At 40.7% G+C, this 15,189-nt stretch overlaps 1 protein-coding gene across 2 annotated transcripts in view; it reads left to right on the forward strand.

Annotated features, from left to right (window-relative positions):
• The window catches only part of LOC140075380 (caspase-8-like), a 30,033-nt gene extending 15,243 nt beyond the window's left edge, over window positions 1-14,790 (forward strand). For both annotated transcript variants that reach the window (XM_072121182.1, XM_072121184.1), the window contains 7 exons: window positions 1,776-1,861; window positions 4,414-4,435; window positions 5,012-5,071; window positions 7,321-7,385; window positions 10,677-10,776; window positions 11,954-12,446; window positions 13,750-14,790. In XM_072121182.1, coding sequence (XP_071977283.1) covers window positions 1,776-1,861; window positions 4,414-4,435; window positions 5,012-5,071; window positions 7,321-7,385; window positions 10,677-10,776; window positions 11,954-12,446; window positions 13,750-13,930 — 1,007 coding nt within the window. In that variant the 3' untranslated portion in view covers window positions 13,931-14,790. The remainder of the gene's footprint in view (window positions 1-1,775; window positions 1,862-4,413; window positions 4,436-5,011; window positions 5,072-7,320; window positions 7,386-10,676; window positions 10,777-11,953; window positions 12,447-13,749) is intronic.
• The last annotated feature ends 399 nt before the right edge of the window (window positions 14,791-15,189 follow it).

Below are 15,189 nucleotides of genomic sequence, written 5' to 3' on the forward strand. Positions count from 1 at the left end.
GGGTAGCATATGGACATTTTCATATGTTCGTGTGAGAGAGGCTTTAATGTGACTAAAATGATAAAAATTGTCACACCATGCAAATGGTAGTTAATTAAAAGAACCAGCCTCTGAACAATTATTTATTCTTTAACTTCCATTGTCACATCTTAATAGTCCCGATATCATAATGCAAGCCAGTAGGGTAAGCGAGTGGTATGCCAGTGGTGGCAAACCTATGGCACAGGTGCCCGAGGTGGCAATCAGAGCTCTTTCTGTGGGCACTTAAGCCACCACCACAGGACAGAGTTCACCACACAGGACCAAATACACTAAATTTTCCTGCAGTCCCAGGCAACCTCAAAGATGCTGCTCTCAGCACTATTTTAAAGTTACACAGTTTCATTGGTTGTTTGGAACTGCGGGAAAAGAGAGACAGTGTGGACAGAAGTGCATTATATTTGAAGGAGCTTGTACTGGACCCACCATTCTTCCTGTACATATAGGCCATGAAGAGAAGCTACAATGAGAGTCCTTCTTTCAACTGTATTGGTGGCCTCAAGGAGCCGATACGATTGAATGATGTGGAAGAAAAGGTAGCAATAAGTTACTGCACTTCAGGGTAAATCAGTGGATTTTGGTTGTAGTTTGGGCTCTTAGTCTTTAAAAGGTCTGCGACACTGTCTATGAGCACAGTGATTTTCTTAGCTGAGGTGAGCTGTCAGTATTTCTTTTTTATTGGATCATAGATAGTGTGTCCAGTAGGGGTCAGCAGTATGCAAAAATGTTCAGATTAGGAATACTATGTACTTTGGTTAATGACTGAATCACAAATGGCTGGGGATCATTGTTGTAGGTATTCTCTAAATGTCATCTCACTTCTAATATTGACGGATAAGGCTGGGTTCACACCAAGTTATATTAAAGTTTACTTGCATCTCAGTCCTCCCGCGTCCCATCCTCGGGAAACCGCTCCATCCTCAGCCTGATTAAAAAATAATAATAAAATGCCCATCTCCTTCATCCCTCCTCCCCCCTGTATACAAAAAAACTTAAAAAGAAAAACTCTATGCTTACAGTTGACGCTCCTCTTCTCCTGTGGCCCCAAGTTGTTCTTCTCCCTGCGGCTTTCCAGCAGATGGCCAGCGGCACGTCGTCTATGCACGCTGCCAGTGCTTCCACACTGTGGCGTAATTGCCCGCTTCATAGTGTGTGCACACTGGCAGTGCACATACCTCTTGCCATCTGCTGGGAAGCCACTGGGAGAAGAAGAGAATGGAGAGAAGGGGGGCGCTCCTATAGTGCAGTATCCTTCATTAATAGTTGCGGTATAAAAGTAGTAGTGGAACTACTAACCTGATGGAGTTGTGCTGACATCGCTCTTGGTTAAAGACGATGGCGTCCTCCTGCAGCCTCGCTCCCGGTGTCAGTCCTTCTCCTGCTTGGGTACACGACTCCGGATGGTGAGATTTGTAGGATAACACATATAAGTTGTGTGTTTTGTTGAGCGTTAGTATGGCGCTGGACGACTTAGTATGGAATCCGATTTTCATTTAGTGTGGATTAAAAAACACTTAAAATCGTTAAAACAAAAAAACAAAGAACAGGGGGTATAAAATTATAAATAGAGCAACACCACAAAATGTATTATTATGGTGCAGCAAACTGGTAGACCAACCAATACTGGTAGACCAACCAATAGATGGTGCAAAGTACGACTCACCAGTCTTACATTTATAACAGTGATAAAAACATGTTAATGATTTTATGTCCTGCCTTTGTTTTTACATTGAAAGAAATACAAAAAGAGATACAAAAAGCAAGGACTCAGTCTGTGTCGTCTGTTGATGAGTGTGAAGACAAGACACCGCTTTCCCTAGAGGTACGTTGTATATGTTTACCCTTTCATATAAGCAGGGGCGTAACTTAAAGCTGATGTGCCCCAGTGCAAAGTCTGTGCCAGGCCCCACGTATATAATCCATAATTTATAGTACTAGTCTTTTAATGACACCTAAGTGACACCTTGAGGTCCCCTTAGCCGTTTGGGCCCAGTAGCAACCTCATGCTCTGCACCCCCCTCAAGATACGCCCCTGCATATTAGATATTGTATATAGATGCTTGAGGCTACTTAGTTGGAGGTCATATGATTGATGTGTAAGTATTCAGGATTTTTTTCAAGGGATTTTACCTTGAGATTAAGGAAATAATCATTGTGGACTGATGCCATACATGATAAACATTCCTCAGCAGTTGTCAGTTATCAAATTTGGAAAACAGGATATGCTATAAATGTCTAAACTATGCAGATCCCAACTCTAGAACAGACTCTGAACAGATTCTGGCTTCTGATTGGCCGTGAAGGGAGAGATGGGCACCCACATTCACAAGTATGAGAGTTCCAGTAGGAAGTAGCCAAAATTTCCAGACCATTTCCATTACTCCCTTACATGAGATTGAAAGCAATGCACATTCATGGAACCCCATTATTGAGATAATTGTAGGAAGCAGAAGTGTTTACTTGTCCGGACACAGTACTTCCAGATTTCCTTTAAGGTGAAAACCAAGAGATCACTTAAGCAACGCTTTCAGGAGTGGGTTAATTGGGTAAATTACGTATATATTGAACTCTTTAACGGGTTGAGCCCTCTTCATAGCCGATAAGTCTTTGCTGCATATTGGCAGCACCGATCGCGGGCGTTATCCCATCAAAATTACACCACCCATTTAAGTTCAAAGTTATTAGTGCCTGAAGATGGTAAAATCCCCCCTTCCCCCCCCCATATTTTTTGTACAGGACGTTTTAATTTTTGTAAATGTATGAAAACATTATAAAACCTAAATTGATTGATCCTCCGCCTCTACGTTCACCCACTCCAAGATTTACAAAAAAAATACAGTTCCTTTCTGATCAAAAAGGTTTAGTACTCATGGGGACAGTCCTTAGTCCATACCCAATGTCCTCAGCGTTTATGTATCTACCATAAGGATCCCCTTATGGAGTGCGATATTTTATGTATTTTGATCGGAAAGGAACTGTATTTTTTTCGTAAATCTTGGAGTGGGTGAACGTAGAGGCGGAGGATCAATCAATTTGTATTTAAACATTGTTTTTTTTGGATCTTTTCAACCTGTATCCTCCTTGCGCCGTTCTCTCCATTCATTTGTGAGTAAGGGTAATCTGATCATTTAGTTTTTTTTCACTGCATTATAAAACCTATACAAATTTGTTATCCCTGTGATCACACCGACCCAAAGAATAAAGTAGAAATGTCATTTGGGCCGCACAGTGAAAGCCGTAAAAACCAAAAGCTCGCAAATGCATTTTTTCACCATTTTCACCGCATTTGGAATTTTTTTACAACTTTTCCAGTACACGGCATGGAATATTAAAGAGGACCTGTCACCTATAAAAATGGCACTAGGAGCTACTTATTTTAGTAATGGTGCTAAAACAGATGCAGCAGTGTTACACTGCTAGCATTATCGGAAACCTCCAATAAAGCTAACAAACATTGCCGCGCTGGACACTAGAAACGCTGGACCGCGCTGGAAGTGGTCCAGCATATTCATGAGGGGACAGTCCGAGGCTTGCCTCTTCCCCGAATCGCCCCCACTCCATAGGCCAGCGGTGACTGCCGCACGGCATGCTGCAGGAGCTGCTTCCTCTGCCTGTGTGTCCGTAGTTTGTTTATCTGATAGTTTCAGGGAGGGGCTGCTGCTCCCTGCTCACAGAGACCTCCTTCATGTGACAGAGCTCTCTCTGTGTATGTAGCAGGGCTGGATGCGTTGAGTACTCTGGATACAGATGTCTCCTTCACAGAATAGTGATCTACAAGATCTACCCTGTTCCATATCAGTCACTCCATACCAGTCTGTGATTCTACAGAACATTCTTTGTCTCTCTGTGCACCTCTTGCTGCTTCTCTCCACCACCTTTCTTTCACTTTTCACATGTTCCCTGCTCCTTCATGTGATACAAACTGCCAGGCTGCACACCAAATACATCTTGTATGTGCACTGTGCAGTGTTCAGTGGATTTACTGTTGGGAATGTAAATGGATTTATTGCTACATTACTTTGAGAGAGAACAAAAGGCTTCATGGGATCTGTGGGCAGATTGAATTGGACTCAACTTTGGGGCAGGTACAAGAAGATATTAGTCTTCGCCAACTTCATTTCTGGTAAGAAAGATTTTTGTGAAGCACTTTCAGAACTGAAAATGCCATAACTTTGGAAAGAAAAAGATGAGCAGCACATACCGTAGGAGGCATCGTTCTATTTGTTTTTAAATGGGGAATCACATATAATAATTTGGTAAAATCATAATAACTTTACAGTTACGCTTCAAGCCTGTTGTGAGGCTATGTGGCCATAAGAAGAAAGCATGGAAAGCCAGAATAAAAAGTTAACATATGTTTTTCTTTTCATGCAGGTTGTAGAAGTGCCAACTAAAGGTGAGTCTTGGTGCCAATTTTTTTTAACAGTGCCCATAAATTTTGTGACTTATGCAATGGTTTCCTGATGGCACTTGGATATGTGAAGTACAGTGGGGGAATCTATTAGGAGCTGACCTGTTGTGTGCCAGTCTTAACGCTACTTCCTTTTGGGCACTGCCCTCAGCATTTACTAAGAAGGTCATGTGCAGTGATTGTGCTTCTGAATAAATTCTGTGCTTGGTCAGACCTGGAATTCTGGTGCAGGCTATAGAAAATATGACATGCTGGGCTTGCTGCCCTGACCCACCTCTCTCCCCACCCAGTCACACTTTTTTTTTTTTAAAGTTGTGATCAGAAAGTTATCATTTCTGTTTTTCTGCTTTTCTTACTTCAGATGGATCCAAATATTTACTAGATATATCTGATACTGACAGTCCCCTACATTTATAATGTCATGTAAAATTATCCCTATGTAAACCCGCCACAAATATACAATATCCTGTTATACATGTTTATGCATCTGATTGCTTTATCAAATGAACTTCATATAAAATGTTGATTTCGTTTATACTAATTTTACTTACATGTCTTTAGACAGGAATGATAGTATAGGTGAACTTATTCAACATATATCAGAGACAGCCAGTGAAAAAGGTAATGTATTTCTTACTGGCTACATATTTACTGTGCAAATTCTGTATTTGACTTGTTCTTAAATGGGAATTGCAGCTTAAAATGGGTATTCACAACACAGTAACTTGGCAATCATGGGGGTCCCAGTGGTGAGACCACCTGAAATGAAGAGAGCAGAAGTCTGTTCTACCCCTGCTTAAAGGAGCACGGGTTCAAACACGCTTCTGCCCCATGCACTATCGAAGGCACTGACGGAAGTAGCAATAGTGTGCTCCACTATCTCCATCTCCAATTAAGCAGTATGACCCAAGTGCCACAAGCTGTTCTATTCTTATGCTGGTACATTATCATTATCTGTTGGGGTCCCATCACTGCGACTCTCCCTGATCAGCCAGTCATTGGACAATGCAATGTGCACAATGTAAAACACATGGTTCTTGTTTCTAGTCGCAAGAGTTCCAGTTTAAACACATATGATTTGTAAAGCTATTGAATTTGATGGCGCTATATAGATCAAGATTCTTATTATTATTATATCTGTTCGGGCCATGTTTTTCACCACAGCGTTTCAAAATGTAATTCAAATGCTTTGTGTAAGCGCTTCCATAGTATGTGCCTTGGTTTTTCATTTATTAAGGGTACACACAAACAAAAGTATTTTGGGAACATGTACTAGCCGTCGTTTCTACAGTTAGCCTACATTCCCACATCTTTCTATGGGCTCATAGACATGGCCATAGTTATTACACTCAGCTTGTAAGTCTAGTCCGCAGAGTATGGAGCAGGTTTTATTCCCACCGGAGTTTGCAGATCAGGCAGCCTTTTCTTCTGTTTGCCGATGTGAAAAGCACACATCCATGTGCTATTAGGTTAAGGCTGAACAATATACACTCACCGGCCACTTTATTAGGTACACCTGTCCAACTGCTCGTTAACACTTAATTTCTAATCAGCCAATCACATGGCGGCAACTTAGTGCATTTAGGCATGTAGACATGGTCAAGACAATCTCCTGCAGTTCAAACCAAGCATCAGTATGGGGAAGAAAGGTGATTTGAGTGCCTTTGAACGTGGCATGGTTGTTGGTGCCAGAAGGGCTGGTCTGAGTATTTCAGAAACTGCTGATCTACTGGGATTTTCACGCACAACCATCTCTAGGGTTTACAGAGAATGGTCCGAAAAAGAAAAAACATCCAGTGAGCTGCAGTTCTGTGGGCGGAAATGCCTTGTTGATGCCAGAGGTCAGAGGAGAATGGGCAGACTGGTTCGAGCTGATAGAAAGGCAACAGTGACTCAAATCGCCACCCGTTACAACCAAGGTAGGCAGAAGAGCATCTCTGAACGCACAGTACGTCGAACTTTGAGGCAGATGGGCTACAGCAGCAGAAGACCACACCGGGTGCCACTCCTTTCAGCTAAGAACAGGAAACTGAGGCTACAATTTGCACAAGCTTATCGAAATTTTACAGTAGAAGATTGGAAAAACGTTGCCTGGTCTGATGAGTCTCTATTTCTGCTGCGACATTCGGATGGTAGGGTCAGAATTTGGCGTCAACAACATGAAAGCATGGATCCATCCTGCCTTGTATCAACGGTTCAGGCTGGTGGTGGTGGTGTCATGGTGTGGGGAATATTTTCTTGGCACTCTTTGGGTCCCTTGGTACCAATTGAGCATCGTTGCAACGCCACAGCCTACCTGAGTATTGTTGCTGACCATGTCCATCCCTTTATGACCACAATGTACCCAACATCTGATGGCTACTTTCAGCAGGATAATGCGCCATGTCATAAAGCTGGAATCATCTCAGACTGGTTTCTTGAACATGACAATGAGTTCACTGTACTCAAATGGCCTACACAGTCACCAGATCTCAATCCAGTAGAGCATCTTTGGGATGTGGTGGAACGGGAGATTCGCATCATGGATGTGCAGCCGACAAATCTGCGGCAACTGTGTGATGCCATCATGTCAATATGGACCAAAATCTCTGAGGAATGCTTCCAGCACCTTGTTGAATCTATGCCACGAAGAATTGAGGCAGTTCTGAAGGCAAAAGGGGGTCCAACCCGTTACTAGCACGGCATACCTAATAAAGTGGCCGGTGAGTGTACATTGCTGGCTATGATGTCTTTGTAAGGCCTTAAAGACTTTGAATGGAGTGAGCACTCACATGACAGGTGATAGTTATCAGTTGTGGAAAAATGACAAACATCTGATGTTGATTCCAAGACTAAATCCCAGCTTTACCATCAATCTTTTTATTTTGCAGATCTTATGGGTGAAAACACTGAACACATGTCTGACCTCAGTCTTAATGAACAATCAGAAAAGGAGGTTAGTGAAAAACACAATATTCTGCAAATAAAAAAATGTAAAGGTAACGGGTAAGGGTACAGATTCCTGACAGAAAGATTCACATCTGATCTCCACGGAGTTGCCCCAGGACCCCAGGGCTGCCGCCAGTAAATGCCTGCTTCCAGCATGAGCTAACAGTGTGCTTGTCAGCCTATGCAGATTGGACTTGGTGTCTGGACTTAGAATGTGGATTTAGTGACTCACATCTCCAAATTGACTTTCCTTCCTTTAAACAACTTTTTAAACATACCATGAACTATTAGCAGCCCTCCGTATCTATACAGAACTCACACAGAACTAGAGAGGAATAGTTTTACATTTTTCTTCTTTTAGGGTTCTTAGTTGTGTTTGTTTTACACAGAGATGTAACACACAGGCCACATCAGGGGGTGACAGGATAAGGGTATCAGACAGGTTAACACCTCTTTAGATCCCATGTCTGTTGCACAGGATCAAGAGGAGGAGGGGGGTGTTTCTTTCTCTCTAAAAGGTAACCTTTGTTAACAATAGAAAACCACAATCATATCTACAACTTGGTTGTAGTTATGAGGCCCCATGAGGAATTCTACTTTACCTTCCCGAATACAGTTGCATAATTTTCTGGAAAGAATTATGAGTTTTCTTAACAATTCACCTAAAATGTGTCTCACTGTAGTTCATTAGAATATGAACATCCCATTCTTATTAATCCCAGTGCTTTAAATTAGTAAACCCACACAAGATGTCAGTCATCTTGAGACTTCAAATAGCACCTGGAAGGCTACCCAAAATAATTCCTAGCTGAAGTCTGTTAGTTCGGATATCTGCTACTATTCATTATATTATATGTGTTTTTTGTTTGTATCATATGTATATTGTTTAATAACCTTCTTGCCTGACACTGGTGTATTCTTTTTCATTTTTAAACCTTAATAAGTCTCTGCTTGCAGCCTACAGAATCTAAGTTTCTGAGATTGTCATACTAGGATCCATTTTTTAATAATTATAATTATTAATAGAAACATAGATGGTAGATTGAGTACCAGGGCTAAGAGTAAAATAAAGCTGCAAGGGGCCAGGGCTTTATGTGCTGAGTTTGAGGCTCTCTAGCTTAGACACACCTGTGACATCGCTCAGGAGTGGTGGGTTCATCCACCAGCCATGTATACTTTTTTTCCAGACAACCCCTTTAGAGGAAATATACCATTTGATTTTATGCATTGTGAACAAAACATACCTTGAGAATGCTGTAGCTACACTGATGCAGAAACATTTCTTGTTTAATCCCTGAACGGAGTGGTTATGCTCAAAAACCATTATAAAGTTCTCTACTTTGGGAAAGCTGGGTGCAGGCTGGCTGCCATACATAAACACATTACTGAACTGTCCAGACAGGACTAATCAACCTGAGCTGGATGACTCATACACAGCAGTTGGGGGATGGTGCAGCGATAGATTACTTTTGCCTGTCAGGGAAAACACAATGCAGCATTCTCTGAAGCAGTCCGTAATTACGGTAATAGGAGAATCATGGGACAGCTACAGCAGCGATAATTTTACAGCATTCTCAAGGCTTGGTTCATAATGCATAAAAGCAAATGGTAGATTTCCTTACCTTAACCCCTATGCGCAACAGGACGTTATAGTATGTCCCTGTGGGAAGATACTTCCTGAACGGGGACATCCTATAACGCCCCGATTCTGGCAACGGTTCACGAACCCGAGCCGGCACCAGAAGCAGCATTTTACAGCTGACACTGCGCTCCAACACCTGCGATCAGAGCTGGCTCCGATTGCGTGTATTAACCCCTTACACACCGTGGTAAAGAATGAATTAGTATTGTAGAGCATTTATTGGACTTGAACCAGAGCATCGCTGGTTCAAGTTCAAGTATGTATAAGTAAAAAAAGCACTAAAGTTTAAAAATTAGAATACATAAAAAATAAATACATAAAAATATAAGCTCCTAAAATGTCACTTTCCCATAAAAACACTTAATGTTAAGTATAAAAAACACAAACACACCGCGTCCTTAACAATCTGTATAATAAAACAGAATCTTTACTGGACCTGCACAGTAAACGGCGGGAAAAAAACGCAAAAAACGTAAAAAAAAACAACTCCAAAAAACGCTCTGAAAAAAGATCATTTTTAATTAATACCCTTAAAAAATACTGTAAAAAGTGATAAAAAATGTTATACACTCTAAAATAAGACCACTAAAAAGAACAATGCTTCTGGCAAAAAATAAGCCCTTAACCAAATTTGTCAGCCAAAAATTAAAAAAGTTATGTATATAAATTAGCTATTTTCCTAATCGTGGCGACACATAGAATAAAAATAATAAACTATTTTTATGGTATGGTAAACGGCCCAAAAAAAAACACAATAAAATCTTCCTAAAAATTGATGATTTTCATTTCCTCCACCAACAAAGAGTTCATAAAATCTCACTAATTAGCTATAGATGCCCCAAAATTATGTACCAGAAAAGTCCATCTCATGTGGCAAAAAAAATAAATCCCTATATGTACACATTAAAAAAAGAAAAAAATAGCCTGTACAATGTGACAATGCAAATCTGCTCTGGATGGCGTCTCCTTCCCTTCGATGCCCAGCTGTGCGCCCACACAGCAGGATACCACCACATATGGGGTATCAGTGTACTCAGGAGAAATTGGGTATCAAACTTTGTGGAGCCTTCTTTCATTTAATCCATTGCAAATGTTTAATTTTCCACCCAAAATGTATGTATTGTCAAAAAATATTACAATTTGTAGACTGCACCTCCATTTTTTTTTTTTTAATGGGGTAATTCACATTTCTAGCTATTATTTAGGTCTCTCGCAGTCAATTAAAAGTTGAGCAGATCCCTCTAAATACGGGTTTTGCTGATTTTCCCAAAAATGTATAAAAATGGCACTTAAATTCTGAGCCTCATAACATTCTTGTAAATATCAGTAAATGTTATTCAATCTGCATCAAAAGTAGAGAATTTAGAACTTTGAAAATTAAGAATTTTTCCAAATTTTTGCCAAATTTTTTTTTTTCATAACTAAGCACTAAGCATTTCATCCAAATTTTTAAACTAATTTGAAGTACAATGTGTCACGAGAAAACAACCTCAAAATCCCCTGGATATATTGTAACGTTCCAAAGCTATAATCACTTATAGTGACACTGGGCAGATTTGAAAAATGGGGCCGCGTCCCAGAGTCCCAAAGGGGTTAATGCTGTAATTTATTGGATACATTTATTAAAGATTGTTTGTGATCTTTGGTATTTTATAGTTTTATCAAATGAATCGTAAACACAGAGGCTACTGCTTGATTATCAACAATTCAGAATTTGAAAAGAATGATCCAAGACTGGGCACTGAAAAAGATGCAGGTAAGGGATATTTACATTTTTTTTCTAGTTGTTTTATTAAGAGAATACAAGTTTCTTTTTTTGCACAAAGTGTCTGCCAACACTCTTTTTTTGTCTCTCATTTTGGGCACAACTTTTGTTGCCGACAATTTCCCTGCAAGTCTAGAGCAGGGAAAAGGGATGAGCAGAACACAGAATTGCAAAACTTAAAGGGGTATTCTCATCTGGGCACTTACATTCAGTTTCATCTGCCATATGTAAACATTTCTTCAATTAGATGTTATTAAAAAAAATGTACCTCGGTGAAGATAATTTCTCATAAATGTTGCCATGTTGCCCCTTAGAAACGAGATAGCTTCCTCAGATCCGGCCACCTCTGATGGAGTGAGTGCACAAAGAAACAAAAGGTTATTGTATATAAAATGTCCGGGAGTTACAACATGTCGCACAGCCACCTGCTGAATCCTGGTGGTCCGGCAGGACTCTATAGCACAAGTCTGGCTACCGCTGCCAGAGTGTGAAGTGGTTGTATCCGAGGAAGCTATCTTCCTCTGAACCCCCCCCCCCCCTCACACACACACACACACTGTATAATTCCCCCCTTATTGCCCTCCATCTCCCCCTCACATTATGTCCTCCCGGCTCCGTGTCACATTGTGGCCCCCTTCTACTCCTCACATTGTAGTCTCCCTGACATCATATGGAGAGCTGAAAGCTCTCTGTATTATCTCTGTATGCAACAGAGTTGACATACCTCCTGCGAGACAGCCCCCCACTACATAGGCCGGCAGTCACTGCCCCTAGTGCGGCACCCTCATGAATAGGCCGGACCGGCTTTGAGCACGGTCTGGCGTTTCTATTGTACTTTGCAGCAGTGTTTGCTTGCATTATCGGAGGGTTCCCATAACGCTAGCAGTGTAACACTGCTGCATCGGAGATAGCGCTAGGAGATGCTTACTGTAGTAAACAGTTTGCACTAGAAAATTACATGCAAAGTCTGCCAGAAAACTAGCACAAGCAGCTTAGTAAATGTGGCCATAATGGATTTCACTTTGATTTGACACAGTATTGCGCCCTTCTTCCAAGTATATAATTTTTCAGGAAGTGTGCTGGGCACATTCAATATGGAGAAAAAGTTGAATGACTTTCTTTTCTATGAATTCTCATGTTTATTTCACAAACATTTTCAATCTGACAGAGTCCCTGCATAATGTCTTCTCATGGCTTGGGCTGGAAGTGGAGATACGCAAAGAGCTGCTAACAGATGAAATCCAGGAATGCTTGATGGAGTTCAGCAAAAGGGATCACACAGACAGAGACTGCTTCATTTGCTGTATTTTGACTCATGGAAAATCACAAGTAGTTTTGGGCACTGACAGTGAACCTTTACCAATAAGTAAAGTGACATCCTACTTCTCACCCAAAAACTGTAGGACATTGGCTGGAAAACCAAAGCTGTTCTTTATACAGGCGTGCCAAGGACTGCATACTCAGGGTGCACATCCTATCGAAGCTGATGCAGATGCGATTCCTGCGGTTGAGCAGAGGAAAGCTACAATAACCATACCTTATGATGCCGATGTTTTGGTTGGAATGTCCACAGTGGATGGTTACTACTCGTTTCGTCATATCAAAAAAGGGACATGGTACATCCAAGCTCTGTGTGATAATTTGACGAAAATGGTCCCAAGGTAAGTAAACTCCTGAAAACAAGTATATTTTTGTATATACAAAATCAGTGAAAATAAAATGTAGCAAATAGTTAAAAATTAGGATCAAATAAACCTGTATAACTCTACTGCAGGGAATCATTTTACAGGTATAAAAACATTGATAGGGATGTCTGTAGTGACTGTCCCCCTGCAGCCTATAAACTAGACTCATCTGAGGCACAATATGACTCTTCTCTGAGTTTCACTTGAATTTTTATAGGGTGAGATATCACATAAAAGATGGAATTATAGAAAGGACATTCACTATCATTCCTGAGGGAGATGCTAGTTTAATGTTATAGTATATGGTGACATGTTCCCTTTAAAGGGGTTTTCTTCCATTTTCCATTTTTCACTCCCCACTTTCAAAAATCCAAAATGTTTTATATTGCCATGTACAGTGCTGTATCAGGCTTGTTTTCTGTGTAACAAATTATATGGTATTTAATATTCCATCCCATGTACTGGGAAGCTGGAAAAAATTTAAATGCATGGAAATTGACAAAAAAACACATTTGCACCATTTTCTTTTGACAAATACCAAAAAGCAGTATATAGGATCAAAGATTTATACCACTATCAATACACAAGTACCATGCCGGTATTAGATTAATTCAAACTTTATTATACTATAAATTGACACTCCAAAAATATAATAAAAACAAGATTAAAACCACAGAAACAACAAAACAGAAGGGTGGTGGTCAGAGTAGTAATAACAATACATTCCACAGTGGGATATCACAATCAGGCACATAAAGGACAATCAAGTTGTAAGTTGTGAAGGTAATACCAGTGCCCAAAACAGGGCACAATGTAGCCCGCAAGTGCCTACCAATGGTGTTCGAATCACCAGACCACCTCCACAGCACCCCGACGTACGTTTCACCGTCGCTTCCTCAAGGGGGTCACACATGCTGCCAGCTTCTCCTACAATGTGACCGCTGGCATGGGCCTGCTGGGGGTGTGTTGGCCGGCCCCCTTATGAATACCACCGACTGCCACCACACCAGATACAGGATCCGACCTCTTATTTGGTAAGAGGTCGGATCGGTTTAAATCAATTTATTGCACATAAATTTTTTAAAAAATGGCTAGGGAGAAAGGGGCTGGGTAGAGGATTATGGGGGGGCACATTTGGTGGGTGGGTTTTCCAAGGTGACAGGTCCCCTTTAAACTAAGAATCTCATCTTTTAAATAGCATCAGGCTTGTGGTTATATATTCATTTAATTGACATCATATTATTGACCAGTGAATAATTTGTGGCACGTTCCTTTACAGAGGAGAGGACATCCTGTCCATTATGACAAAAGTCAACAAAGATGTCAGTGAAAAGGAGTACTCAAAAGATGGGAAAATCACATTGAAGCAGATGCCACAGCCAGCTTATACTCTGAGAAGAAAGTTGGTGTTTCCAAAACCTCTTGAACCATACAAACCACTTTCTCAGCAAACAAACTGAAATTTGAGCCAAAATATCCTAGATGTGTCATGAAGATAAAAGTATCATGTTTTCTATGCAGTAACATTGTCAGCAGCATCCCACAGGGAAACCACAATACAGATAACTGTGTCTAGAAATCCAATGAAAATATTCAGTGTGAAATATTTGACAGTATGGAATGTCAGCGTATAAGAAGATACATGAAATTAGAATGTATTATCATTATGTACTGAACAAAAGTAGAAATACAACACTTTGGCTATATTCAGACGAACACGTGCCCACCATACCGTAGGCGGCGATGAGGAGAGGAGGAAAGAAACATGGCACCGTATTCTGGGGAAACATGTCCTATCTTTTCCCTGGCTACGGAACGCTACTGCGGCAGCGTACCACTCCATACAGCACCGTGCGCCCTATGGGGGGCGTATATCCGACATATATAGGTCGGCCGTATATACGTCCCCCAACGGCCGTCTGAATGCAGCCTCGGAACGTGTGCTAGCCTCTAAAACAGCAGCTAACACATGACCCCAAACAAAAGGCATGTCCATGAGTCCTTAAACAGCAAACTTTCATTGTGGCCAGCCTAAGGCCTCCTGCACACAGACGTTTTCCTATGGCCCCCAAGTACAGTTCTATTGGCCGTACAACCTTGCTGTAACTTTAATAGAAAAGTTTTTCCCTCATATTTTATGTATAGTGAATAGAATCTATAAGAGAAACTAATCTCTACAAACATGAACTAAGAGGAAAAGCAAACTAAATCATAAAGTAGTATACAGAGAGACAACATACACTGGACAATACTGACTTAATCCAGTTTTCCTAATCACCCTAGCAGTTCTAAGATCGGTGCCCCAATGTGCAGTCACATTCATCTCATTTAAAAGCATACAAACGATCTCAGCGGAAAAGTAAATATAAATGTAAAGCAGCATACAGAAAGAAAGTATACTGGACAATTTATTTATGCACAGTTTATTGAAACCTTAATACTGATTTTCAGGTCACTTTAGCATTGCTAGACGAGCGCAAGCATTGCTAGTGCCTGTTTTGTTTTTTGTTTTTTTGGGTTTCTTTCAGTGCCTGTTTACCTGTGAGCAAAAAGTGCATCCACATTCATCTCAAAACCTAAATCCTTAGATCAGGAATAGAACAGGCATTTATAGGATATTCTATAATTTTTCAAAATTCTTATGAAAAATATACCGTATATACTCGAGTATAAGCCGACCCAAGTATAAGCCGAGGCCCCTAATTTTAGCACAAAAATC

Source organism: Engystomops pustulosus, chromosome 8 (assembly GCF_040894005.1).
Source record: "Engystomops pustulosus chromosome 8, aEngPut4.maternal, whole genome shotgun sequence".
NCBI lineage: Eukaryota > Metazoa > Chordata > Amphibia > Anura > Leptodactylidae > Engystomops > Engystomops pustulosus.